The 27,518-nt window shown below is 42.0% G+C and overlaps 1 protein-coding gene across 3 annotated transcripts in view; it reads right to left on the minus strand.

Annotated features, from left to right (window-relative positions):
- Window positions 1–27,518, minus strand: part of DST (dystonin) — a 1,528,317-nt gene that overhangs the window by 474,275 nt on the left and 1,026,524 nt on the right. For 2 of the 3 annotated variants that reach the window (XM_086926448.1, XM_086926449.1), the window contains 3 exons: window positions 22,289–22,438; window positions 19,755–19,970; window positions 13,942–14,088 (listed from right to left, as the gene is read on the minus strand). The exons of the other annotated variant lie outside the window; for it this stretch is intronic. In XM_086926448.1, the coding sequence (XP_086782574.1) occupies window positions 13,942–14,088; window positions 19,755–19,970; window positions 22,289–22,438 (513 nt within the window). The remainder of the gene's footprint in view (window positions 1–13,941; window positions 14,089–19,754; window positions 19,971–22,288; window positions 22,439–27,518) is intronic. 3 annotated transcript variants of the gene reach the window in all.

A 27,518-nucleotide genomic window follows, 5' to 3' on the forward strand; every position in this document is an offset into this window, starting at 1 on the left:
TTTACAACACAAAAGTGGCTTTGTATATCTTGCTCACAGTTCCTTTACATATTTTCCCCCCATATTCACACATCAACTCCAAATCAAAAAGCCTTTCCAGAATTTAAAAACCAAATATTCTCTACCAAATTTCATGTCTCTCCAATCAATGAAAAGATTGTAGTCAGCATTATGAGTTCTCTAAAAGACACTTTCTACTTCAGTGACCTCCATCAGATTAACTGATCAACTTTCAAACCTTCTCCATAACTTGTTGCCCCATAATTAATCTCGCCCTGGGGGAAGGCAAGAACCAATTTAAAGTGCACCTGTCGCAGTGCCCACAGGCAAATGCAAACAAGTCATCTGCACTCCTACCTAAACATTTCTGATGTGACCAAATGCCTCAGAAGCAAACAAACTCTTTGACTAGAAGTCAAAAGATTCATAACACAATGAGCTGCATCCAAGTCTTTTTCTGGAACTGCACCATCCTTGTAGAACTCAGTTTATGAAGATATGACATCCAAGGGAAATATTGAGCCACAAAAACAAACTCTTGTTTTTGGTATGCACCTTAATGTTTAATCAGTGATCTTTCCCCTATAAAGATGAAGGGCAATTTCTCCATCTTTTTACATTCACCCTTTCTCCCTCCAAACCAATTTTCATTCGTTTTTCCTTCTTTCCAACTTGACAACCCTCACTGATCCCTTGTTGCTGCCTTATAGTTTTGACGGTTATGCTTTCCAGTTGCTTAAATCACGTTTAATGTATTTCTGGGCTAAGATATATTGATTAATTGTTAATTGTAAAGCTCACTAACGCCCGTCGGGGTAAGAGTAGCACTATATAAAAATCTAAAATCAATAAACAAATACATTGAAAATACTCCTTAAAGATTTTGTGAAAGCAAGTGACATTAGATCTGATCGTAGCTATAAAAGGATGGACAAGTTAACTCTCTAGTTTGTTGGAAGAAGAGAAGATGTAGTTGCTGAGAGCAGTGACATGCAAAAAGAGGGACATGCGTAGATATTTATTATCCATTAGGAAACTCACAGTGACAAAGTGACATGAGAGTATCGTATTTTCAGCAAGATTCCAGAGTCAAACATGTTATGGAGCTGTCTGAGGGTCTTCAGATCAACCTTCTAGAATATCTTTGCAACTAGCATGTACAGATTGAAATACTTTTATTGCACTGTAGTCTTCCTCTGCTTCCTGTTGTCCTTCCCTATGATTTTCCTCTTTTCATTTCTAGTTCAACATTCTTTCTTTTATCATACAGATTAATTTGTTTTTATTTTTTGATATCACACACAAATGCTAGAAACAGACCAGCTTCAATGAGAGAAACAGTAACATATAATGTATACAAAGTAACTTAGGAACATAAAACACCAGCAAATGAGTAAAACAATAAAACAGTAAATCAGTTCAAGGAAATCCTATAGAGTCCTAAGACACAACAGCCAGGTTTAACAATAGTTGTTTAAGTTTATTTTTAAATTTTGACAGCGTGGACGAATGGTAAAGTGAATAAGGGAGAGTATTTCACAGCCTGACATCAGCTACACTCAGTAATTTCCTCCTGTATTTCCCTAACCCTATTTAAGAACTAACAATTTGTGATCAGAATTAGACCATTAGAAGCTGTTCCGATGATGAAACTTCAAAATATTTGATAACTGTAAAGAAGAAAACTCTGGTATGGTTGTCTGGCTCTCTAAATATTCCACAGCACTTAGAGCGTTATATTATCAGTCATCATATCTGGATATTGTATAATGAAATGTGTACCGATTTTGTAGCACAAAGACAATTTTAATAGCTAATTTTTTTTACGGCTTGCATCGTCTCTATATTTGAGTGGTAGGTGTAAGCAAACTGGTGATATAAGAGAAAATCCTTGAAAATACCCCTACTTGTATCAACAAAATTAAAGATGCTTGGCTCAAAAAGTGACCAATTATATAAAGCTTAAATAAGTTAAAATGTGAATGTTCCACAGCTATAATCACCTGATGGTCAAAACAGGTCTTGCAATCAAAGATGACATACAAGTTCCTAAATGAACTGCAGCTTGGAAAATGTCCCATGTTGCTGGCAGCCAGACCTTAATAATGTGGAGTGATCCATCCCCAACAACAGGATCATTGTTTTTCACACACTTAAGGTCAGACATTTGGAGATCACCAAAATCCTCATATCGATATGAGGTAATGATGCAGTGCAAGGCACAGATTCACTTACGGCCACAAGTTTATGGGATGTAATCTACATACATCTCAAACAGCGGGCAAAGCTGTGATCTGTTCTGCCAGAGGATCGTGCAGATACTAATTTACTAAATGCGAAGCAGACAGGGCTGATCCTAGGGGGACACCACATATCAAGTCAAGAGGAGAAGAAACAGAAGCCCCAAGATTAATCTGATGGGAGTGGCCTCAAGGAAGGATCCGATCTGAGCCAGTGCTCTTCTCTTCATTCGAGCCACGTACTCCAAAAGATCACATGAGAGCCATTGCTCTAAAAAGATCTAAGAGAATAAGTGACCCTTGATTGTTGTGATCTTAAGTCAGGGAAGATGTTCACATTTATCTAATATGGCGGTTCCGTGCTAATGGAAGAGTAAAATCCAGTTGGAAATCAGAAAATAAAATATTAGACTAAAGAAATTCTTGCAATAGTGCAGTAACAATATTTGTTTTATTCCTGCAAGAAATGGAATAGTAGATTTGACTTGGAGCAGCTTATGTACACTGGAAAAAATCCTGCATAATTTTATCTGATGCAACACCCAAACTAAAGATATCTGTACATCGTAGGAATAAGCTATTCAGTAATAGAAGATACAAAATTCAGCCTATAGTATTGATTAAACATGTAAAAATTCTAATCAGAAAAAAAAGGAAAGCAACCCGCCTCTAATCCATGCAGTACATAGTTAAATTGTAAAGCCAATGCAATACAAAAATCATTAGGAGCCAAAATATTGTGATACTGTATGGTCAAACCTACCTTCAAAAATCATCAGAATTCAGTATCTAGAGAAAGCACTAGTCTATGGAAGTGAGGAGGAGACTAAGGCAAGTTTACACCAATCTTCATAATGCATCTCTAGCTCACGTATGGATAGAAGTCAGTCTCAGACAGATGAAGGACAGAAAGGAATGCAATATATTGCACACACAATTTAAGTCATTTCATTATACAAGAACATTTTGTCCAGGTAAAAGAAAACCAACGATAAAAAGAATGCATTAAACATACTGAGAGACAGAATAGGCATGACCCTCTCAGCCACACAGTGGTTAACCATTTGGAAAGATTTCTACCAGAGTGCACATAGTGTTTTGGGAAGGAAAGCATATTATAAAATAATATTAGATTGGGATCGCTATCCGGCTACACTCCATATGTTTTTTCCGTAATGTGAACCCCCTACATGCTTGAGGGGATGTGAAGCAAAAGGAGATGCCAAACACATCCGGTTACCACATTTTGGATGGAAATTTTAAATGATCATCGAAGCTTTCTGGTCTTTTACGTTCCATGAGATATTCCTACAAAACTGTTGGAGGTGCGACTACAGGCGTTATGAAACCGGATTAGAGCAGGTAGGTTAGTTCTGTTGGAGCACCGTGGAGAGGCGACTAAAATTATGACAGCAACCCAATAGAAGAAAGCAGAATCTCCAACCACTGCTTTGTGGTATTCACAGCTCAGGGACCTTTAAGCAACAGAAACATTAGCACATTCCATGCTGGAGGGTTAGATTTTAAAACAACCTTGGGTCCCATGCTTACTTACTTTATATAAGGGACTCCTTTGGCAGTGTACCCACCTAGACTCAAGGCTCTTAATTTATTTACACTTTGACGAATGAGAAGGGATGGTTAACAACTCTGGCTCTTCCCTAAGGCTCTGGGAGAGAAGGGTGAGGGATGTGCATGTGTATACTGATGCCTTTGATTCAGCGCAGAATCAGTTTATACGAAAATAAATGACAACGTCCACATGGCTTATAGTGAGAGGAAGAGGGGTTCTGTGTTTTTTTTCTTATTATTTCTTGGTTCCATATGATGCATCACAGCTATAGCTTTTCACGCCTGGATGAGATGTATTAATATGCTATGAAACTTTCACTAAATAAACACTTATTCTAGGGACCTACAGATGTCTGCAGCTTTAGTAAAATGTTAGTGTGACTCGAGGTCAAGGTTTTTTACATGAGCTCGGTTTCACACTGAACTAACTGACACTACAGATGAGCTTCGAACATTGAGCTGAGTTGTTGCTTTCTTTGGGAAAGGCTTTCCCAGTTACAACAAGTCACAGAGTGTGTCTGAAAAAACTCAAGATTATCAGTTTGACTTGGAATAATGATATTATTTGCTATGCATAAATAAGAACGTAATGCTTTGGGAGCAGCTGGCACAGGTAAAGTCTGAAGAAGGATGCAGTGTTCTTGGACTAGTTTGACTTTCTTATGGTCAGTTCTGCTAGTGGACAAAAAGTACTTAAAAAGATGTAGATGCAGGAATTGCCCAACAGACGCACAATGTCCCCAACATGGCTGTACGCACTGCTTTCAATGATGTCTGATGTTTTTGTGGAAAGGGCTTTTCAATCTTTTTTTTCACTTCTGCAGATAGTGTTTGTCGATGTAAGACTGAAAACAGTGGGCATGTTTATAATTAATTTAAAAATATCTCTCTACTATCTAGCTGGTTCCACACTCCCTATTTTCTTGAATGCCTTTAAGGTGCCCTAGAAAAGGTGCGTGAGAAAAAGACTGCACACACTTCAACTTCCCATGGAAGAGGCAAAAAAACTCACCTACCTAGAAAGCAAAACAATGTTAATTCATATCTTGACATCCAAAGGCACACGTTAGAGTGGCTAGAGTTTCAGGAAAACCACTACCTATGTAAACAGGGCTAAACTGGTCATTTATTTAATCTCACATTTCGTCAGGGTTGGAGTCAATGAATGGCAGTATTTGGGGGTCCTTGGACACTGTCGTTGTCTCCAGCTCCTCATGTTTATGGCAGCAAGTGAAAAAAATTAAGAGAAAAGACAGACAGAAAGAGAGACAGAAAGAGAGAGAGAGAGATGAGAGAGACGGGAAAGAAAGAGAAAGGAAGAGAGCAAGGGCTGGTTTCAACGTTTTTACCTGTGCCTCTTTTCATTTTCCCTCTAGCTCTGTATGTAAATGATTTACTTTTACAATCATGGTTCTATGTATGTATATGGTATTTCTATAGTGTCAAAATAGCCAAAAGGCAGTGGACTGCTGTACATGGTTGAAGGCAAGCAAGTAATACGAGAGGAAGGTCAGTTGTAGACAAATCATGCATTTTTAATTAGTGTTCTTGAAAGAGGTTAGTCTTCAACTTTCCTGCCTGATGAGTATGGCGTGTTGTTCTAGATCCTGGAACAGAATGAATAGATGGAAAGGCCTGCTGTGCTGCTTTTCTTTTTTACATTTCTTAGTCAGCAGACAGATGGTGTCATGGCTAAGGGGGGACTGAAAACCACCAGCGATGGTAAGCTTGTCTGTCATATAAATAGGGGTGCTGGTTATGATGGCTCTACAAATGATGCAGCTGGTGTTGAAAATGGTAATGAGATCTATTTCTTTCGCACCTGGATGAGACATGCTTTGGCGCGTAGAATGTCCATAAGGGGTGGGGAAATAGGTTTGGCAGTAAGGTTTTTTCCACGTTTATGCCTTTACAAAGCATGCTTTACCAAGCATTTAAGGTAAGTTAGCTGGTGAAGAGGGTCTCCCGCCACAATTTTATTAATATATATAAATGTATATGAACAATGCATGGTAATGGCATGTGTTGTAAAAACGTAAGTGTTTTAAAAAAAAGTGAGTTGCAAAATACATCGTAAAGGCATGCTAAGCTTAAGGTAGGAGCAAAGCATCCAGGTCTGGATAATGTGCAACTGGGCTTTAAGGCGTTGGGTGTCTGAAAAAGAGGATACTTTCAAGTAGAGTTGAGTGTAATTGGCATATTGGTGACTCTTGCAGCTGTTTTCTGTAAGTAAAGCCCCAAGCTGCTCCACATAGGGTTTGAAGATGGTAGGAGACAGTATGAAATCCTATGGACTCCAAAGGGGATAAGGAGATTATGTGATTTAGATGATCCCATGCAAACAAAAAAGTGTTGATTGGAAAGGTAGGAGGAAATCCCATTCAAGACTCCAGGGTATGTATGAAGGTGGGATGGCTGACAGTGCCGAAGGCAGCGGAGAGCTCAAGCAATATCAGGAGGCAGGCGTCATCTTCATCTGAAGTCAAGAGAGCACTGTGTATGATTTGTAAGGTAGCTGTGCTGCAGAGGGATCTGAAGACAGACCGGTAGACGTGCAGGAGATGGTTAGCATTGATGGGAACTTGGAGTCGACTACTTTTCCAATCATTGTCTGTAAACGGATATTCTGAACTTCTAGCAATGCTCTGTCTCTCCTCAACATATGTTGGAGACCTCTTCCTTAGAGCATTGCGTGATACAGTTCCTTAATTTGTTCATGAACTAAAAAGCTAATTAGCCAATTGGCCAGTTTAAATAATCACATTGACCTTGCTTGGTTATTATTGCTTAATCTATGCGGGCCCTTAAACTATGTTCTCTCCTATTCCAGTTTATTGTTCACTCAGCACTTTGCTGTTTAGTTGAACTCAGGTATGCAACGCACATCTCACTTCATCTTTATCAACTTCTCTGGCACCTAGCATTCTACCAATTAGAGCAATCACTGCCTGGGTATAGTTCTGAAATGTGTTTTCAACCTCTTATTTCTTCATATCACGACAGCAAGAGAATAGTGCCACCTGAGCACTTTTTATAAATTGGTCCATCCATCTATCTACCCTTTGCCAGTTTCAGTCACTGACTTTGCTTGCAGATACATTATAGAATGCCATATCGTTACATATAAGTACTTATCTTAATATATGGCTGTGCTTAAGAAAATACTTAAAGTTCATATATTACTACATACATATGTAATTTGGTGTTTTCATTAGATTTGCTGATATGGTCATTAAATAACATTTTCAACAGTTAACTGAATCTGGAGGACTTAACATATAGGCAAATACTCTTACTGTTCTATGAACATTTAACTTTATTAACAACTATAAGGTTTTATGCCACGCAACTATCATATCTATCCAAACTCACCGAAGATTACACAGTAGATTTGACGTTTGTTTGTATTCATCTGAAGGCTCTAAAATACACTGCTTGGTCAGATCATGTTAAGTGTCACCCCTTTAGGTCACTTTTCCATGTTAGCTAGATCCCCAATAACCTCAGAGGTACACAATGTATTCTTCAGACACACGAGAGGAGAGCTCCAACTGTAGCAGGAGTGCCCCAACCCAATTATGCTTTATATAATCTTAATGTGTGCAGAACAGTATTTTTGGAAGTAGCGTCTCTGATTAAATATACATTTCCATAAAAAAGATACAACTAACTTTGGTTATATTTTGAATACTCAAGACAGCGCGACCAGTCCCATCCCGCGCAAGCTGCCCTGAAACACAAGAACATATCAAAGCTTATCTCTGAGGCATCTTAGAACGTGAAAGTGTTTTTTAAGAATCTGACTGAGCTAGTTCATCCAGACTAGAGGCTTTTGGAGAATGTCTCTACAAGGAAATCTGTATGTGGATATTTCATTTCTATTAAAAGTGCAATTTTAATTCTGCTACTGGTATGTGAACTTACAGCTCTTGCCATGCACCTCTCTTCAAAGTATGTATACCAAAAATTGCATTTCTCCCTTATGCACAACTAGGAGCCATTTTGCCTGGTCTTGCTGCTACATGTTAAAACAGAGGTTCCCAAAGGCACATGACACATAGACCTGGTATAAAAACCTCTGGATGGTAAAAGCAATATACATATTTATGTGATCTCTTTTGGCTGCTGGGATTTACATGACATTTCAAGGAATATGTGATTTTCGATTAAAGTAACAAGTCTGTAATCATGTTGCAAAGGTCTTGCTTCTAATGATGTCCAATATTATGTATTTTAATTAGGTCTAACGCACACATATATGTGAAAAGCTTAACTAAGCTGAAAAGGGGTGTCTCCGGCAATCCAAATGGAAATGGAATTCCTGGAAAAGTCCTTACAGGATTATTTCACCTTGGCCCTGCTTACAACAGCCCATTAAACACAAAAAAGGCAATGAGAGGAATGCTTACAATTTGTCTGACCACTGGCAGTCACTCAGGGTAGCTTCGCACCCCATTGTTCTTTTGTCCCCCATGCCACTATCGTTTGGAGCCATCCATATATAAATCAGTCTTGAACCTGCTCCAATAGGAAAAGTCCATCAAGAACTGCCAGGCCATGTCCTCCCTGAACTCGAACCCAAACAATCCTAGACCGGATTTGCCCTGATTAGGCTCAACAGTAGGGTGTGGCTTGAGTCCAGTGGCACAGGACCCCACGTATGGGCATACCCTTGCCGCTTGGGGCTGTATATCAAGCACACAAAAGGTGACTAGAGGAATGCTTGAAATTTATTTAACCAATAGCTCTGGGTAGTATTCCAACCCATCGCCCTTTTGTACATCAAGTACCTTAGATTGGACCAAGTCATATTCAAATCAATCTTAACCCTGCTCCAAAAGAAGCAGTCCAGCTTGAACTGCCAGGCCCCTCCCTTCCTGAACCGAATTGCTTCACAATCTGCAAATTAGCGTGCATTGCCATTGAGTTTAACAGCACATCCAGGGTTTTACACTTGAAATGGAAACATCATTTTTGCACACAAAACAACCTTATCCAATCAATCTGTAGCACGACATACCACTAATAGCAAAAACCCTCAAGTGGTTGGAGCGGCAGACCCTGATGCAGAGGCCTGGCCCGGACCTGACAATTCTCGCCTCTGTGCCTATTCCAATCATGGAGTCTCACTCTGTAACTCTGGGCAATAGCTTGCTTAATCTCCACAACGGCCCCTCGCAGCGGGATGCCTGGCTTTCACCTTGGGGATGCCCAGTAATGGGTTATCTTGCAGGGGAATACCAGGACGGGTTCCCTAAGCAAGCGCTGGGACGCTTTCGGGCAGCCATGCGCTCTATAAATCAGATTTCATTTCATTTCATTTAATCAATGCACAATCTTCAAAAATGCACACTCCTGGCATCTCAGACCTCATCATGGTAGCCTTTCTTCAGCACCCCACCCAATATTCCTCAGAGATTTCAACTTAGCTAGTGTCCCCATGACAAAGACAATGATGGAAGCCCTCTACTCACTCCTTAATGCTCTGACATGAATCAGCATACTACCACACCAATACACTCCAAAGACAGCACTCTCAACCACCTCCTGTGAAGTACTCCCATAATCCATTGAAAGGGCCCCATACTTGTTGAGTGAGCAGACCTCTACATCAGCCGATTCTTCCTCCTTCATTCCGTACCACTATAAGGAGTACTCCGTGAGGTGACAGGAGGAAAACAGGAGAGGAACATCCATGGCTGGACCCGGTGACCTAAGGCTGTCAACACACCACTGGGAGCTGTAGGGAAGCAGATTCACATGTGGGGCATATCCAAGGTCCACACTGAAGACAGGCAAAAGGCTGCACTCCCCATGCAGCCAGTCAACTGCTTGACGACTAGCTTTATAAACTAGCATGTGGGGTTGTGCAGTTGCAGAGCAGTCCTACTCCCTCAACGTCAGTGGAACAGTGAACAAGCCTGGAGCTGTAGAGCCTATTCAAGACAACACAGTGGTTTTTCTTGAGAAGATATTGTTTATATTGCTTGGCGACTTGTCACTGCACATGCAGCCAAAGAAACAGACACAACAAAAAGTCAAAGCTTTCTTCGAAACACCCTTGCAATGTAATGAAATCTCATTCGAGCAAGGAATCTCCAACAGTTTAAACAACGATGGCATTAATCAAGGATAATTTATTGGTCAACTTACAGACCTTTTAAAGAGAATAAAAAAAGATTAAGGCAGATGTCTCCAACATACTTGCCGACCTACAAGCTAATCTAAGGGAAAAGACAGTCACGCTTCGAAACAATATAAGCTCAATGAATGCCAGCGTCGTAGACGCAGAAACCAAAATTCAAAAGCTATAATCAACAAAAGTAACACTCCTAGCTAGCTGTTCGCTTTCCAAACCCAGACAAACTCATTATCTATGAAGTGTGAAGACCTGAACAACTACAGAAAGAGCGAGAATATTAGGGTGCAGGGCATGAAAAAAGGAGAAGAAGGAATCAATCTGGAAACATTTACGAAAAATCCATTCTCCGAAGTAGTAGGTGATGACCTGATTTAGATTAAACTCAAAACACAGCAGAGATGTGAGGGAATTTGAGAGACATCCCACTAACATTTAATAGCTTAAAGTCTACAGAAATAGTTATGAGTGCAGCACGATGCAAGGGTTCAAATAAGCTCTCTTTCAAGATGTCACAAAAAACCCCCAGACATGGCGCTAACAATTTAGCCCATTACAGAGAAACTGAAAACAAAGAAAGCTCACCACCAATGTCTGTACCCCTTTGGAATATCCTTTGAATACCACAATAAGATGCACCAATCAAAACAGTGGTGACACTGATCCTAAACATTCAGCTGGAGATGTATAAGAAGGGAATGAACAGTTACACTATGAACACACCCAAGTGAGACACCAGAAAAAGAACAAATGACAAGCCCCTAGATCACAAAGACAAAATGAGGTGAAAAAGCAAAATAAACCTTAAGAAGAAAAGGCAGCAATATACCCGACAACTGACTGAAGAAAGAACTTAGAGGGAGCTATTGAATAATGGGGGAAATGTAAGTCATGGCTGGTTTCCAGAATGATTGGGAAAACAGATAAATAGTGATGAAGTCAAGAAATGGGTAAATTAGAGGCAGGGCATTATTGTAGATGGTTATTAAACAATATTAGATAGTCCACACATTACGAATAAAGCAATCAGGTCTCTGAGGTTTTAGGGGGTACTAGAGAGTGCACTAGAAACGTCCCTCCTCCCTTTATTATTAGGTTCCTGGGAGGGCCCTTACAGTTCATGGCTCGATCCATGCTCCATGTACATAATAGCTTTACATTACATTCAAAATTACTTAATTATGTTGAGGTTCAAAGTTGATTGCAAGTTATATTTGGGAACTATGTGTCAAATACAATTGCGTAAATTATTAATGTGGTGACCTGGTAACAGAAAGTAAGTCAAAGGACATGTTGATTTATGATTACGATTATATTGTTACGTAGAAACGGTCTATGCTTCTCTAATTAGAGGGTAAACTTATGGTGCATCATATGCCTTAATCATATTATTTATAAAAGACCTGGTTGTTTCTATAGGCAAAACAAATATCAAGTCAAGTCAGGGACATTTGTATAGCGCACAAATCACATCCTAGGAGTCTAATGGCAATATTCACTTGGTTTCAACTTAACCAGTTGAAATGCAACTCCGACAAGTCCGATCTCCTCTTCTTCGGTTGCCCCCCTGATCCCGGATGGAAGACCTGGTGGCCTGCAGGAATGTTTCCTCCTGCTACTGACTCCAAGGTAGCTAAGAACCTGGGAATCAAGATGGACAATTGCCTTTCACTAAAATCTCAGATTCTCGGCCTATTGGGGCAATGTTTTGGAATACTTAAAATGCTGAGGAAATTCCTCCCCCTTCTCTCGATCGCCCATAGAAAAACAACACTGCAAGCCCTGATTGGATCGAGGTTGGACTACGTGAACGTACTCTACCTCGGCCTGCCTGAACATCTTTTGTCACGGCTGCAGGTGGTGCAGAACGCGGCGGCTTGGGCCATTTTTGGCCTTGGTCGCCGTTCTCATGCCACTAGCCTTTTGGAGTCCCTTCACTGGCTCCCAATCAGGAAACGCATTAAGTTCAAGGCCCTCACCATGGCGTTTAAAGCTCTGCATGGCATTGGGGCTCTCTATCTGAGGAAGAGAGTGGTCTTCCACCATCCAACCAGAGCCTTACGTTCAGCTGCCCTGTCACTGGCGAGGATCCCTGTAATCAGGCGTGCACGGACTGGGGGCCGCTCTTTTCAACATCAAGTGTCACGCGCCTGGAATGATTTGCCGCTTGCTCTGAGAAAGAGCGAGAATTTGGCATCTTTCAGGAAAGATCTTAAAACATGGCTGTTCGGCCTCTAATCTGCCCCTTGATGGATGAGTTATGCTGTGTCTGATCTGTCAGCGCCGGGACACTCTGCTAGAGTAGCTGAGCGCTTAATAAAACCTATGATAACATAACATAACATAATGGCGCTTGCAGCAGTCTCTGACAGAGGGAAATAGAGCAGTTGGTTTGCAAAAAGCCAGGTCTTTAACCTCTTACGGAAACAGACGTGTTCAGGGGTGCTACGGAGATGAAAGGGTATTTTGTTCCATGAAGCAGGAGCCAGAAACGAAAACGCGCCACCACCGTTTCTGGAGGTTCGTATTTTTAAAGGGGTCAGCAGAAGTTCGTTTCTGGATCTGAGTTCTCTTTGAGGCCGATACCATCTAAGTTTTTTGGACCAATACTTGGGGCCTTTTTCATACATCTTTCTATGGGCCAGGCACAGTGTTTTGAAGAGGATACGCTTTTTTACCGGAAGCCAATGAAGGCTTTTTAAACAGGCAGCAGAGGGTGTTTTTCGCGGGAGGTTAGGAACCAACCGAGCTGCGGTGTTCTGAAGAACCTGAAGCCTACTCAGATGATGTTCATTGATGGAAGCTAAAAGTGCATTTCCCTAGTCCATTCTATTTATTATTAAACCCTGTACTAAGGGTTTTCGGGCCTGAGCGGGGATCCACTTAAAATTTTTTCTCAAACTACGCATTAGTCCAAAACATGTACCAATGATGTTATTTATTTGGTTATTCATGGACAGTTTATTATCCATCTGAAAACCCATATTGCGGATTGATTCCTTTGGTACTGGGCAGCTGCCCAGATTAGTTGGCCACCAGTCATCTGTCCAGTGCTCTGCCGCTTTGCCGAAGAGCTTAATTTCTGATTTACTGCCATTTAGTTGGAGTTGATTGGTGGTCATCCATTCCTCAACCTGTATCAGGCAGTTTTGGAAACGTTGCTTGGTTTCGTTAGGATCAGGATCTAGTGTAACTAAGATCTGTGTATCATCGGCATAAGACAGAACATCAAAACCATGGGCTCTTATCACCTTGGCCAAAGGAGTCATATAGACATTGAAGAGTGTCGGGCTCAAAATAGAGCCCTGAGGAATGCCCATTTTTACAGGTCTTTCACCTGCTCTGTTTTTATCGATCTGGACCGTTGTTGTGCGATTGGATAGATAACTGGAAAACCATTTTAGGGAGTTTCCTCTGACACCAATCTCCCACAGCCGTTAAATTAGAATGCGGTGGGAGATGGTGTCAAAGGCCGCAGACAGATCACGTAGGACGAGGATGGTTGACTGGTGCTTATCCAGCCCCAGTCTGATATTATCGACAACCTCGACCAACGCAGTTTCTGTGCTGTGTTGTGCCCTAAATCCCGATAGTGAGGGATCCAAAAGTCCATGATTTTCGAGATGACTCACAATCTGCTTGTTGGCAATGGATTCAAGCATTTTCCCAAAGTATGGAAGTAGAGAGATGGGCCAATAATTCAAAAGAATGTACAATAAACATTTAAAACAAAAATGATAAACTGTCTATATGTCCATTAGTAAAGTTCAAAACAAAAACAAACTTTATGTGATTTGGAAAATGTACCACTGCAATTATTGCCACAATAATAGAAGTTATTTTGCATGGGCATTATAAACATTTTCCTAGAAGGACAGTCACTGTGCAACTATTAGGAACATTTACAAGAAACCTTTTTTAAATTGTAGAAAATTCAACCAGTTTAAGTTTTTGAACATAAGCCTATACGTTTCCATGTTTATTGCATACCTTGAGAAGCTGCACAGTTTCTTTCATCGTTGCCAGTTCAAAAATAGCCACACTAGGGCTCGTCATACAGTCACCATTTTCTATTATCCAATCTGAGAGCTTCTGGAGCCTGCTTAGAAGTTCTTGATGCGATTCTGCTAGCTTAGACTAAAAATAAAAACAAAATACCCAAGTTAATTAACAATTTCATAGTTAAAAGAACCCCTTATGCTGGCTAGAAGAAGGGACTGAGGTTTAAACACCTGGAATCTAAAAAAACAAGTATAATTGTAATATGTAAGAAATATAGAGTGAATAAGACTATGCATTAAAATCTGAGCGTGTTATATATATATATAGTTGGCTTTGTTGTTATAAATTGGGGCCCAGCTACTTATATAGTAACTATGAATCATACTGCACATGAAAAAAAATACTTTAAATGTTCTATAATGGAGGGGTTCAGCCAATATTAGCTCCTTAGAGACGGATTATTCCCTTTGAGGTTATCATGTCTAAAAAAACACATTAAGTGATGACAAGTTGTTGTGTGGGTATGGCATGGTGATCCTGCTACCACTGTTTTTCCACCAGAGCAGCTCCTGCCATATGTGCAGCAGCTGTGTCTGGTGGAGGAGGTGCTGTTGGGAGGACGAATGCCCACTGGTAGGGCTGACAACTCTTACATTGGTGCACCATAAACTAAAGCCCTAAGTTAGATGATTTAAGTAGCTGGACATGTATGTGAACATTTATGTCTCACAAACTTGGAAATATTTGCTTAGTTGTCGATCTTTTACATTTTAGATTGACCACGAGTTGTACAATACATCATGTTTCCAAAATCAGAAGATGCGTGGAGTACTTCTTCATTTTGCTGTTAAACTCTTGTGCAAAAACCTTTTCCATAAGTACCAGATACAGATCACAGGCACCTCTGGTCTTATCTCCACCAGGAATATACGCGTTACATCTACTCCTATTTCATGGCACAGTTCCCAAGGGCAACCATTATGTTTAGGTTCACTCTGAAGGTTAGGTTTGATTTACTTGTGGGGTGAAATCAATACTACACAACAAATGACTCTGTGCTTTTCATCTCCAAAGTACTGTGAGGGCAATTTCACTCTCCCTCTTGCCCACCATGCAGTTGAATAAACCACTCACCAGCACTCCTATATCCACTGTTTCCCATGCGTTGTTCTTGGTATTGGTCCATTTTCTGCACAGCAAATGTTGGACTGCAAGAGGGCAGCTAATGAACCCTGCAAAATGGTGGCTTCTATTTTGTTAGCCCAAAGGAACTCAGGTATATACAGAGGTCTGGAAGGTACTGTTCAGCATGGAGAGCATTCTTGTGCTAGTGTAAGGGCTTGGATGAGAGTATCTAATAGAAATTCCTAAATGGCTAGTTGGTTATTGCAGATGGTTTGTACTGTCCGCTCTATAGGAACCTAAGGTTACTAATATAATTAGAAACTGCTGTATGTCAGACAAGTCTAGAAGGTCTGGATAGGCAAGGTAAGGCAAATGTCACCAGACCAGGGTTGTTGCCTTCGGAATATGCAGGAACACTGACACAACATGCAAGTGTAACTGAGGCAGTTATGTAGATGAAGCAATCTCTGAAGCCTTAGGTTTTGTGGTCCCTTAAGAGGCTAAAGTCACCATAATTAGAGTGGTTGGACTGAGAGACTAAAGAAAAGAGTTAGAAAAAGGACGTGGGTTGAGTCTGGGAGAGTGATAATTTAAAATAAATGTGTCAATGAAGGTAGATGCAACAGTCTGTCAAACAAGTGTTGAGAAGAAAGGTTTAGAGAACCTATTGCATGCATGGAAAAACTATAGATGGTGGTATGGTAACTCCCTGGTTTATATCAGTGTGATGGGTCTGCCTGGCCCTCTTCACCTTGGACGCTGTCAATCTCATCTGCAGAGTTCCACTAGGATCCTCACACAGCCCCACTCTGGTCAACGCCTACATGACCACACTTGCCAGCATCATCCATGCCCAGGCAGTTAACATATAATATGCTGACAACAGCCAGCTCATATTCTTCCTTTCTGCCAAGAAGTCAAACACTGAGGCCAATTTCTCTGCCTGCATGGCCGAAGTTGCCAGATGGATGAAAACTAACTGCCCAAGCTCAACACAGACAAGATGGAAGTAACAATCTTCAGCAAAGAACACCTCACTCAGAGACTTCATCAGGTGGCCTGCTGAACAAAGACCCATGCCCCCCTGGCAACCCATGCAATGAACATCGGAATAGTAATAGAGAACCATATCACCATGACTGGCCAAGTGAACGGAGTCTCCATCTTCTGATGGTCAACAAGATCTTACAATGGCTCCCTACTAACACTCACAGAACCATCACCCAAGCCATCATCACCATCTAGCTGGACTACGGAAACACACTCTCTGCTGCAATCAATGCTCAACTGGCCAATAGACATCAGAACATTGACAACCCAGCGGCGAAGCTCCCTCTTAAATTCCCACCCCGCAGTCACGTCACTCCGCAGGTCAAAAAACTCCACTGGCTCCCAATCCACAAACAAGTACTCTTCAAACTCTTAACGTACACATACAAAGTCGTGCACAACATTACCCCACATATCCCAATAACTGCATAAACTTCCACAAACCTACCAGACACCTTCAGTCAGCTGGACTCCTGCACGTACACATCTCTTGGATACACAGAATCAGATCCAGCAGTCAAGCATCAGTGCCTCTTCCTCAGTTCTTGAACTTTAGAAGAAGCTAAAGACCTGGCTCTTCAACTAGCTATGACCCTGGCTTGGGTCATACAGCTTCTGCTTCAGTGTCAGGATCCCCTGGGGATGAGTTGTGTGCTAAACAGATACACATTGCATAACAAAACATAACATTGGAGGATGATTGTATAATTGTCTAGAATGAGTTCATATACGATGCTGCCAACATGGGATCAAGTTAGGCTTCTACAATGAAGAGGATGCCCGGTTTATTATGTGTGTTATGTGTGATCAGGTTTGCAGATTCGTATGGACCTGTTTTGAGGGAGCGTTTAGGGTATGTGTATAAAAGGGTGTGAAGAGACGGCTGGAAGGCTTGGGAGCAGATGTTTTATGTTTTGATGGGGATGACCTTCTTACAGAAAACCCGGCAGACATGGGGTGCTTGAGAGAAAATTGTTTGTGTGACTAGTAGAGGATGAGGATAGACGAGATGAGAAGATAATGAAGACACAGAACGACTGACATATTATTGAGGTTAGTGAGTAGAACAGTGAGGGCCACAGCCTAATCAGGCCAAACAGGGGAGTTGCTATAGGTGTAGTCCTTTGCAGATTTGACTGTTAGCTGCAAACCCCTGGACGCAAGATGGAAGAGAGTGATAACGCTATTGAATATGGCACAGTAGATACTCCTCCATGAAAGATATGTGTAAATGGTAGTAAACAGGAAAATGATGGTGAAGATGAGGTGAGAAGGTTGTTTCAGTTGATATAGTATAAGGCAATTTAGGTGAATTTAGCAAGAAGAATGTGCTGAGGCAGGCAAAGTTGAAGATGATGAAATTTCCAAGTGTTTTTTAAAAAGCTGTTCAAGAACGGGAAGGGTTGGTATCTAGGTGTAGGAGAAGAATCGTTAAATAAGGATCATTTTTATGGTATCTCAGAATGTGTCAGCAGGACTGCAAGCTGAAGATCTGTTAGGGATAGTGGAATCACTGTTGCTTCCTTCAAAACAATCACTGATGGTGTAAATTCCTGAGGCGCTTTGTGAGAGATATGCATAAGCCAGTTGTGCCAAGATCTCTTATTCAAATCAGTAAAATCATCAACGTCCGATGAGAAACTACAGCAGATGGTGGTAGTCATTCGTGGATTGTGCTGGGGCATCAGATACTATGATCTTCAGTAAACTTCAATGATGCTTTGACAACTATAACCCGTTTTAGTTTATTAGCTTCAGAAGCTGTTTAGGTAGGCAGAACTCAGATGGAACTTCTTTCAACTGGTCTTTCTGAAGATATTAAGGGAGTTAAATTGCTCATCCTGAATATTTTTCAGCTTTGATTCACCTGATCTTGCAGAGTGATATTTATGAGACAAGAAAATAAATGTGAAAGAGAAGAGTTGGAGATTCTCACCGCAATCAATGTCGATTCAAAATTTAATTTGTTTACGCTTCCTCTCCACCTTTAGCAACTGATAAACTCTGTAACCATGAAGGAATAGGCTACTAATGACATAAGACCCTGAAGTTATCACCTCTATTTGTGTCTTTATTGTGTTGAGACGTGACATGTTATTTCACTGTGTCTTCTAAGGCCTGCTAAGCTCCCTCAAGATCTGATGCTGCTATCTTATTTTATTTCATGTTAATCTTTAATTAGATTATGGGCCCTCTTTGCAAATTCTAGCATGTTTAGATCCAGGGATGTATGGCATGTATGTCTAAGATTATGACAAAAGTAGAAGTGAAGTTGAGTAAGCTGTGAATTATGAAATGGTGCTCCAGCTCCATTCAAAATTCAAAGTAAGCTATTGAGTGCCATGTTTGGAGAGCAGAAAGAGATGGGTTGACTTGATTTTACTCCTGCTACAAATTTATACTTTATGTGTGGAATCACTGGGCTTGTAAATCATAATCCCTTTAGAGACTGGGTGCATTGGTCCATTGTCATCTGTCATTTGAACTGTTACCATCTCTCATTGGTCTAACCAATAACTGTTTTTCTTCATCCGAACATCTGAACATATGCCCTTTTATGGCTAAACTACCTGTAATAGCCCAGTTTTTTTTAATACCATCAAAGTACAATGACTTTGCCAATAGGTTTATGGAACAAAAAGAAAGCATTTTAAATTGCAACCTGAATGCCGTTGTGGCATAATTCTGGTACCGTGTTCATCAGTTCCAGTTGGAAAGGTTTATTATTCCATGGCTGAGCTGTAGAGAGAACGACTAAATAATTACCTTCCAGAGAGCTTGCAGAATGGTTTTCACTCACTCTTTCTCCAATGCCTTTTTGTTTTTTTACTGGCACTCTAATTTAGCTCATTTAAACTCCAAGCTATCTTCTGGTGGTTTGTTCTACAGGTGTGAACTGTGCCACGTGTTGCCTTTCTGTTCAACTATTGGCTGATTCCTTGGACAACAACTGGTTTATTTCTCTATAGAAACATACGCTTTTGCAGTGAGATATAAGGTCTCCATGCCCATCACATTTCAGGGTGGACAACTCTGCACAAACGCCCCCTCAGGATCTATTCTTTACATGCTTTTTTCAATGACTCAGGACACCTATCCCTAATTTAGCCCAGTGATGACATTGTGGCCGAAATGTCTCCTTGCCTCTGAGCACCTAAAAACATGTACGCCCCTTCTACTTTGCAAAGACTCCTTGTAGAGGATTAAAAAACAACATATAGTATTACTGTTCATGCAGCACACTACACTGCGTACTGGAACAATTGGTCAGTCCCTTCAGATTTTATATAATATTGTCTCTCGTTTGCTCAGTATCATCCTATGGCTTGTTCAAGCTTTGCTTCATTATTGCATGTTCCCTTCTGTTTGCAGAAGAAATGTGGTCTAGTAACAGAGTTACACACCTGAAATAGTTCTGAATTCTATTCTGGGGCTTCCGCACCTGATGGCACGCTACAGACCTGGACAAACCACTGTATTTCGCAGTGACTCAGTATAATAAACTGCCAAATTGGAAAATTTAGGGACAGAAGCACTAAAAAATTGACATTTCAATTTCAAATTATTGCAACAACTGTATTTTTCTTTAACACATGCATTGCATACACAAATTGAACAGTGCCTACCATTTCACAGTCTACAGCAAAGACAACCTGCTTTGCTCGCTTTGAAGACATCTCACGGACAACAAAGAAGGCTTTTTGTAAACAGTCATGACTTATTTTCAGGTCTTTAAGTCGGTCAGCTGGGACATCTTTGTGCATCATCTTTATGAATTCTTCTGACAACTTCAGGTCTTTTCTTAGAACGCTGGACACTGCTGTCAGTCCAGTTTCAAATGACTGCAAATAAAGTGTGATTTAAATTGTTAATTATACACACACAAAGTAACCTTTTTAAGACTAATTGTGCTTATATGATCAGTAGTTATGCAATCCATGCGCCTTTTACTGCTAGACATGATGCTGCCACTGTGCTTCTATGACTATTGCAATGCCTGTTGGATGGGAAGGACATTACCCATCTAAGGAGAAGAAAAATAAGGTGCGCTTTTCTGATCTTAGCTGGGGGTAGGTTGGTCAATAGTTAGGGCTGGGTGTTGCAACAAGAACGGTCTGTCTTGTTGGATCTTGTATTTGGTTTTAGATTGTGTGAGTAAGAGGAAGCTAGTAGAGAAGTCTGCTTTGAAATGAAGGGTTGGTTTTAGTTTGTCGATTGGGCAATGCAATGCAAAGCACATGCACATAATGCTTAGAGTATTTAAATGTTACTGTTGTCTTTCAGGGAGCAGGGTGAAAATGTAGCCAGTGAATTTCAAAGTGTTTGGGAGTAAATTGCTGCCCAAAGCCTATGGACTCTGCAAGCACTGAGAGCAAGTATGTAATTTCCAAATGGGTTTGAGAGCGCGAGATTGACTTTGAAACATGAGGCTAAAAGATGCTTGTTTCAGCTAAACTTCCAACTAAATTCCCCAAAAGACAATAGATTACAGCCAATTTTGAAGCAATTGTTATGTAAAATTTCAATATTTTCATGATTTTGCAAGCAAGTCCATCATTGCCTAGGGCTGTTTGGGAAGAAATTGATAAGGGAAACTTTCAAAATATGCAGGCAAAAGCTGCATTTTGAGTCCATTCTTCCTTAAATAGTAAGTGGAAATACCATTTGTATTTAAAGCATTTGAATTAATCTGGTTGTGAAATTTGGCAGCCCTCCTATAGTACTACAAAATGCCATAGCATCTTACTTGATAAGTAAACCAAACAGATATACATATCTCAGGTATTAGACAGCAAGGCTATCCCTCAGAGTTGTATAAGACAGCAGAGTTGTCACCCAGGTTACAAAGATTTTAAATGTCGCTGCAGTAGAAACCCCCTTAGGATATACTAAACTTAAAGTCTTAGACATCAGACAGAAGTGGCAATGATTATGTCATAAAACGTTATCATCAAAAATGAGGAGATTCCTCTACATTAACCACAAAATAACAGTAGTCCTTGTCTTCTGGCACCAAGGAAATAACATCAGCAATACATATCTTCAAATGTAGCATGAAATAAGGTGAAATAATCAAAACAGAATAATTTTAGTAAATGCATTATTTTCCCCAAACATCAGCTTGTCTTTATCTCAAGGTACAGAGATCTTGCCCTCAAACAACAGTTAAGTATTTACGATAAAATAAACTAATTAACCACAGAAATAGGATCTTGTATTTTTCTGAGAGGTCTCTATGTGGCAGCAGGTAGCTAACTGATTATAGAGATGTATAGAATATTCTAGGAAGGCCAAACAGTTAGTAGGTTTGATAACCATGCTGTACCAACAATGTCCACAAAAACTAGCAGTGGCAATCCCATAACAGAGATGCCCACCACAAGCTAGGTGTAGCTACCTTATACCTCTGCACCTACTAACAGGGGAGACACCAGAATTCAGGTGTGGCCAGCCAAAGCAATTGGAAGGGTATTAAAAGGGTCAGTGTTTAGTGATCACTGACTATTGAGGAATGCGGCAGTAATTTGTTTTATATTCCCTGCTTTATAACTCATCTCTACCTTTTGCAAACTCTGTAAAAAACAGGTCTTATTACTACCTAATAGAATGGTACTCAATTTACTGTCCTTGGAAGATTGCTGGGCTGAGTTGATCTGCAGACATCAGCTAAGAGCATTAAGCTTATTGGGCCATATTGCCAGCTTGGAAAAAAATGATGCGGCTAAAACAGCTTAGAACTGCAAAGAACTGCAATGTCTTTATGATATCTACATTGTCTGCTGCCTGCATCATACAATCTATCCTGCAGGCTGTCTCAAGCTTTTGGATAAGTGGGCTCATGTTCTATAGTGTCAAGCAGTAAGGCCAGGCACTAACCACAATTGTTTTGCACGATCCCCTTCACACCAGTGCTTGCAAATAATTTCTCATTTAACTGCAAATACAGCTGCATCATTGTTCACCTAAGCACATACGCGTTATACCAGAGGAATAGCAGAAGCCTCTGAAGGGGAAAGACAATGTGCAATGACCACAAAGGAAAGCAGTGACTGGTGATCAGCTTTAAATTCGGGTGAAATTAGAAGGGAAAGCAACAAAACATTGCGATATAACAAGGCATACTTGGTAACAAGTAAAAAAACAGCAATTCACAGCTCACCTCCAACTGTTCCAGTTGTAGTTTTAAAGTTTCCAGGTTGTTGCTGATGGGCTGCTGATTATCGAGGTGAAATTTCATGTCCTGAACCACTGTCAAATGTTCTTGCAATTTCTGTGTAATCCAAGAGCACTGCTCTTCAGCACTGGACACCTGAGAAGATTTGATAACCATAACACAACAACATGTCATGAAGTCTTAAAAATGGTCTCAATACATTTTCGAAACTTAAAATGAAAGCAAATTTTAATTACAAAATAAACTGTTTATTTAAACTATAATGCAATTGCTACTAAAAATGAATGTAGTTACTACAGCCAAACATGGCAGTACAACATCCATGCTGTGAAGGCAGATTAAATTGGGAGTTGACAAATGGAGTGATCAAACAAATGCTATTTAAGTACGATTTGTATTCTGCACTTCTTGATATAACCTATTGAACGAGTTACTTACCTTCGGTAATGATGTATCTGGTAGAGACACAGTCTAGCCGCAGATTCCTTAACTTAGAATATCCCCAGGCGTCAGACTGGATTGGGAAAACTTTCCGCAGCAGCACCTCTGTGCACCGTGGCGGCGCCGCACGGCTCCCCAGACATGACGTCAGCAGAGCCATATATGCCCCTCCCGGCGTGCTGATGCCAGTTTCTGTCAGAGAAACTTTTCCATGCCACAACGCGGAGCCACCACCAAATACTGTGAGAATATGGGAACAGGGTGCAAAAATGATGGAAAAAGGGAAAGGAATTGAAAGGTGCAAAACAGCACCATAAATGACAGTGCTAGGCACTGTATTTTGAAAAGTAGAAAAAGGAAAGAGCAGAAGCAACCCCACAAAAGTGAAGGTCAAACCACCTTCGGAGGTAGCTGAGGGTGTGAAAAAAAAGCACGGCAGAGGAAACAAAGTCTGCAACTATAATGTATAACTATGAAGGACAACAAGTCCACAACACAGGATCAAGGACAATCCACCACAAGACATCGCCATAAGAGACGTTGTAACCTTAATAAGAGACCTATAGAATGTGGAAGAGCCAACAGACTTGAACCAATGGGTCGCAGGGGTGGCAAGAGACCCCAAGGCGATGGAGAAGGGGAAAGCGGGGGTGGGAAAAAACATGGATAGATTTCACACCGTACAATCCAGGCATAGGGTTAGAAAGGACACATGACATATGACCATACCGCCGAATCCAGAGAATGGGCGGAGTAGAGCAATGAAAAGAGAAAGGAGCACTCTGTGTCGGAGGAAGAGAAAATATCACCCTGCAGAAGGGTCAAGCCAACTGGAGGATGGCAAGTATAGAATGCCCAACCTGAAAAGGTCCTTGCAGAACGGGGAGGACAGGTGGGCGTTAAGGAATCCTCGGCTAGACTGTGTCTCTACTAGATACATCGATACCGAAGGTAAGTAACTCATTCATCTGATAGAGACATCTAGCCTCAGATTCCTAAACTTAGAATAGATACCAAAGCTATACCCATAAAGGAGGTGGATCTGCGACTGAACCCCATCAAGTTCCAGAGGGAACGTAGCCGTCAACAAGATGACGCAATACGGTGGAGACCGCAAGTCAGCGCAGCCACACCAGACCATGAAGCTCAGAAAAGAGCAGAAAACAGTGGGAGGCAAAGGCACCACAAGCCGTCCAAGAGCAGCATGAAAACCCTTGTATGTATACCGGGTAGGAGAAAGAAAACACATACTAGATATGTTGGAGTGAAAAGGAGAGTTCATGACTTCGCAAAGAAGTGGAATTGACCCTAGGGCTCGATAGATCCGCAGGATGTGGTGTGCTGACCGTGAGTAAAACTGAGAGAGATGGCAACTGGTATTACAGAGTTAGCGCATACTGGTCCAGTATGCACAACAGCAGAAAGAAGCACTGTTGAAATCTGCACCAGCTAAATACGTGCGACAGGATGGGAAGGATGCCAACCCATGGCCAGAAAGTTTCAGTAAATAGTCGGTCTGTCACAAACATGTGAAAGGACCGATGGCAAGCAGCAGAAGCACCCAAAACAGGACTACAGTAAGAGCGATAGACATGGGGAAGACTGGAAGGTACATAAGCATACCGTGTGGACACTAGAACCACACGAAATATAGCAAAAACCCTCCTGTAGGGTAGCGTGAGCAGCCCAGATGCGAGAGACGCAATAGCAAGAAGGCAACCGTCAAAATGGGGCACCAGGCAAGCCTGACACTCACATAAGAGCTCGTAGTACAAGCATACCGAGTCAAGGACCATGGACACCGCATGAAGGAACGATATCTGCAACAGGGCAGTTATAGAGTAAGAAGAAATGTGCTCCAAAATGAAGCGTAACACAATAATAGACGTACAGGAAAAGCACCAATAGTCATGTGGAAGCAGAACTGGACAGGACAATGTCCAGGGTCACAAGTGACATCCGACCCTCGCCCCGGGAGGAGCAACGGTCCCCCGCAAGAGAGATGAGGAGATGGAGCTTGGCACAATAGGGGAAACAGTCAGGACCAACCTGAAGGTCCCGGGACCCAAGAAGCAAGTATCCTGAAGAGAACACTCCCCTTGAGAGTGTTACTGCATGAACCCAAAGCAGAAGTGTGGAGAACACCTGTGCGGAAGCAGCAGGGAATATGGAAAAACTCAGGTTGGGAAAGAGGCCAGAAAACTGGGCCATAAGACAATGTACAGCAGAAACCTAAATGGTAAATCAACTACCTTGAAAGACAGCCCAGACGCAACAACGCAAACACCATATGATAGCAGACATACCAGGGTGCACCCAAGTTCGCATCAAAAATAATAAGCGTGCCACACAGCGACTTTTATCCCTGGCGCAGAAAGAGGACAGGACATCAGCCGTGAAAGAATTGTGCATGAACTGAATAGAACAAGGGTCCAGCGAGACAGTGGAAAAATAAGAGCAGCCATCATAGAGAAGAGGATCAATACAACGCTGAAAAAACAAAAAGACATCGACAAGGCAGGCGAGGCAGAGGCTGCACGGCAAGAAACCCATGCCGAGGCCTAGAAGCACTACAGACAACTGGAGCCAATTGCAAATGAAGTGCAATAGAGCGATGCTAACATTAGTTTCGGAGCAGAAAAATAGGACAGTCTGACCCCCAGAAGGATGTCTGTGAGGAAGACTCCATAGGAGCGTACCAAGGGTAAGGCAGTTACGCAATAGCCAGCAAATACCCCACATACGGTAAGTCTCAACCCCTACGAGGGAGGTCCTTTTGAACAAAACACACATTCAGAGAACTGGCAGGGAAGACAGAACGAGCCATCCAGCTGTACTGAACGAATACTGAAATGGTGGAACAGCCACCTACACTATCCGGGCACTATGCAAGAACAGTTTTTTTGGGGGAGAAATTAAACCAACAAGGCAACATCGCCTATGCAAAAGAAAAAGATAAAGCAGAAGGAAGAAAGTTGTGCCGCAAGATTTACGGTAGCCCAGACAAGAGGCGCGAGAACGAGAATCCGCCTGGCGGTCAAAAAGGTCCACACCATTGTATGGCAGATCTCTAAGAGCATCTCGAACATTGTCTCGGAAATGACTGTCGTGCAGCCATGCAGGAGAGCGCAAAGCTACAGACCGAGCAACAGCTTGTCCCACTGAGCCATTCCCCTGTCATCAAGCAGAAGGCGAAGTAATTCTGCCCGCGGCCCTTCTGGAATAGAAGGAAGAAGGTTCTCGACCAAGTCCCAAAAGGCAGAGGAAGCACGTGCGAACAAACAAGCCATATTTATTGCGCAGATGCCAGCACTGACAGAGGCAAAAAGCTGGCGGCCACATGTGTCCAACCACCTAGACTCCCTGGTGGGAGGTAAGAATGGCAAAGCAGAGGAAGACTGCAAGTCAAAAGCCAGCTGAACAACTAGGCCATGAGCTCTAAGGTGAAGGGGCAGGCAGAGTGGTCGACGAGCAATAGCCCGATCAACAGGGTCACCAGAGGAAGGCACCGCCCATATGCCAAGCATGATGTCCAATAAAGATCCCCAAGGTGCAGCAAAGGCTCCAGCTCAACAGGCTCAATGTGGAGAAGATCCAGTAAAGGATCAGAAGGCAGGGAAACCACAGGGGGATGAAACTGAAGATTAGCTGCCACCCTGTGAATAGCCCATGCGTAGGCAGCACTAGTCTCAGTCGCCATCCGGGGAGTTGACAATAAACCGTCGGTCTGAGGCGGTTGGAGACTAACCATCCACTAGACAGAAAAATTGGAGGAGCCGTAGGCTGATCCGAAGGCCACGCAAAACTAGGTACTTGCACCATGAACTGAAACGTCCTCAGATCTGAGGAGTCCAGAAGAACGTCAACCTCTTGCAAAAAGAGAAGGCATAGGTGCCGGCACCGGCGTCAACAGACGTGTTGTGGGAGTCGCATCGACATCCGAGGAGTCGGGAGGAACACCAGCCTCATGCAAAAGAGGAGACGTGGACGTTGTCACCGGCATCGACCGACGCTGAGTCGGAGTCCTTTCGGCGGCGACAACCTCCAGAGGGGACTCAGTCTGGGTGCCTCCCGACATTGATCCCACCGCAATTTGCGGGGAGGAAAGACGCCTCCGACGTCAGTGCAGGAAGCCGCACAGGTCTATGCGGTGACTGAAGGGGTGGGCTGGACAGACGACTGGGAGGGCCCTCTTGGCCGTGTCCCATCAGTGTTGTATCGGTTCCGGAACTAGAGCCGATGCACACAGCCGACACCGAGGACGAATCCGCCGGCAAGAGCCCGACATGAGTGACTTCCACCTCTGTGGGACCCGAAGGCGCACTAGGGAGAGGGGGTGACTCATAGTAAAAGTGGAGTGGATTGGAAACCTACATTCGCGTATAGAAGGAATAAGACAATTCGTAACCATTTAGTTAAAACTTTTAGGGAATCCAAGCTGAGTAGGCAAATGAGTATTCACGATGGTACGAAGATAAGTGGCATTTTCCCATGCAGTACCTGTACACATTGTAAATCCATTGTCAGAGAGCAGAAAGTTGTTCTTAATGGAACAACACATTGGATGAATGATTTGGTTAATTGCCGAACAAAAAATGTTGTATATTTAATCATCTGCACCTGTCAGAAGGGCTACGTAGGGGAGACGAGTCGGGAAATGCAACTACGTCTCACTAAACACAGGTCTGCTCTAAAAAACCACAAAAAGAACGCACCCTTGGTGGAACATTGGCTGGAAATGAATCACTGAGAGGATGAGTTTAAGTGGTTTATT

Source organism: Lissotriton vulgaris, chromosome 6 (assembly GCF_964263255.1).
Source record: "Lissotriton vulgaris chromosome 6, aLisVul1.2, whole genome shotgun sequence".
Taxonomy (NCBI): domain Eukaryota; kingdom Metazoa; phylum Chordata; class Amphibia; order Caudata; family Salamandridae; genus Lissotriton; species Lissotriton vulgaris.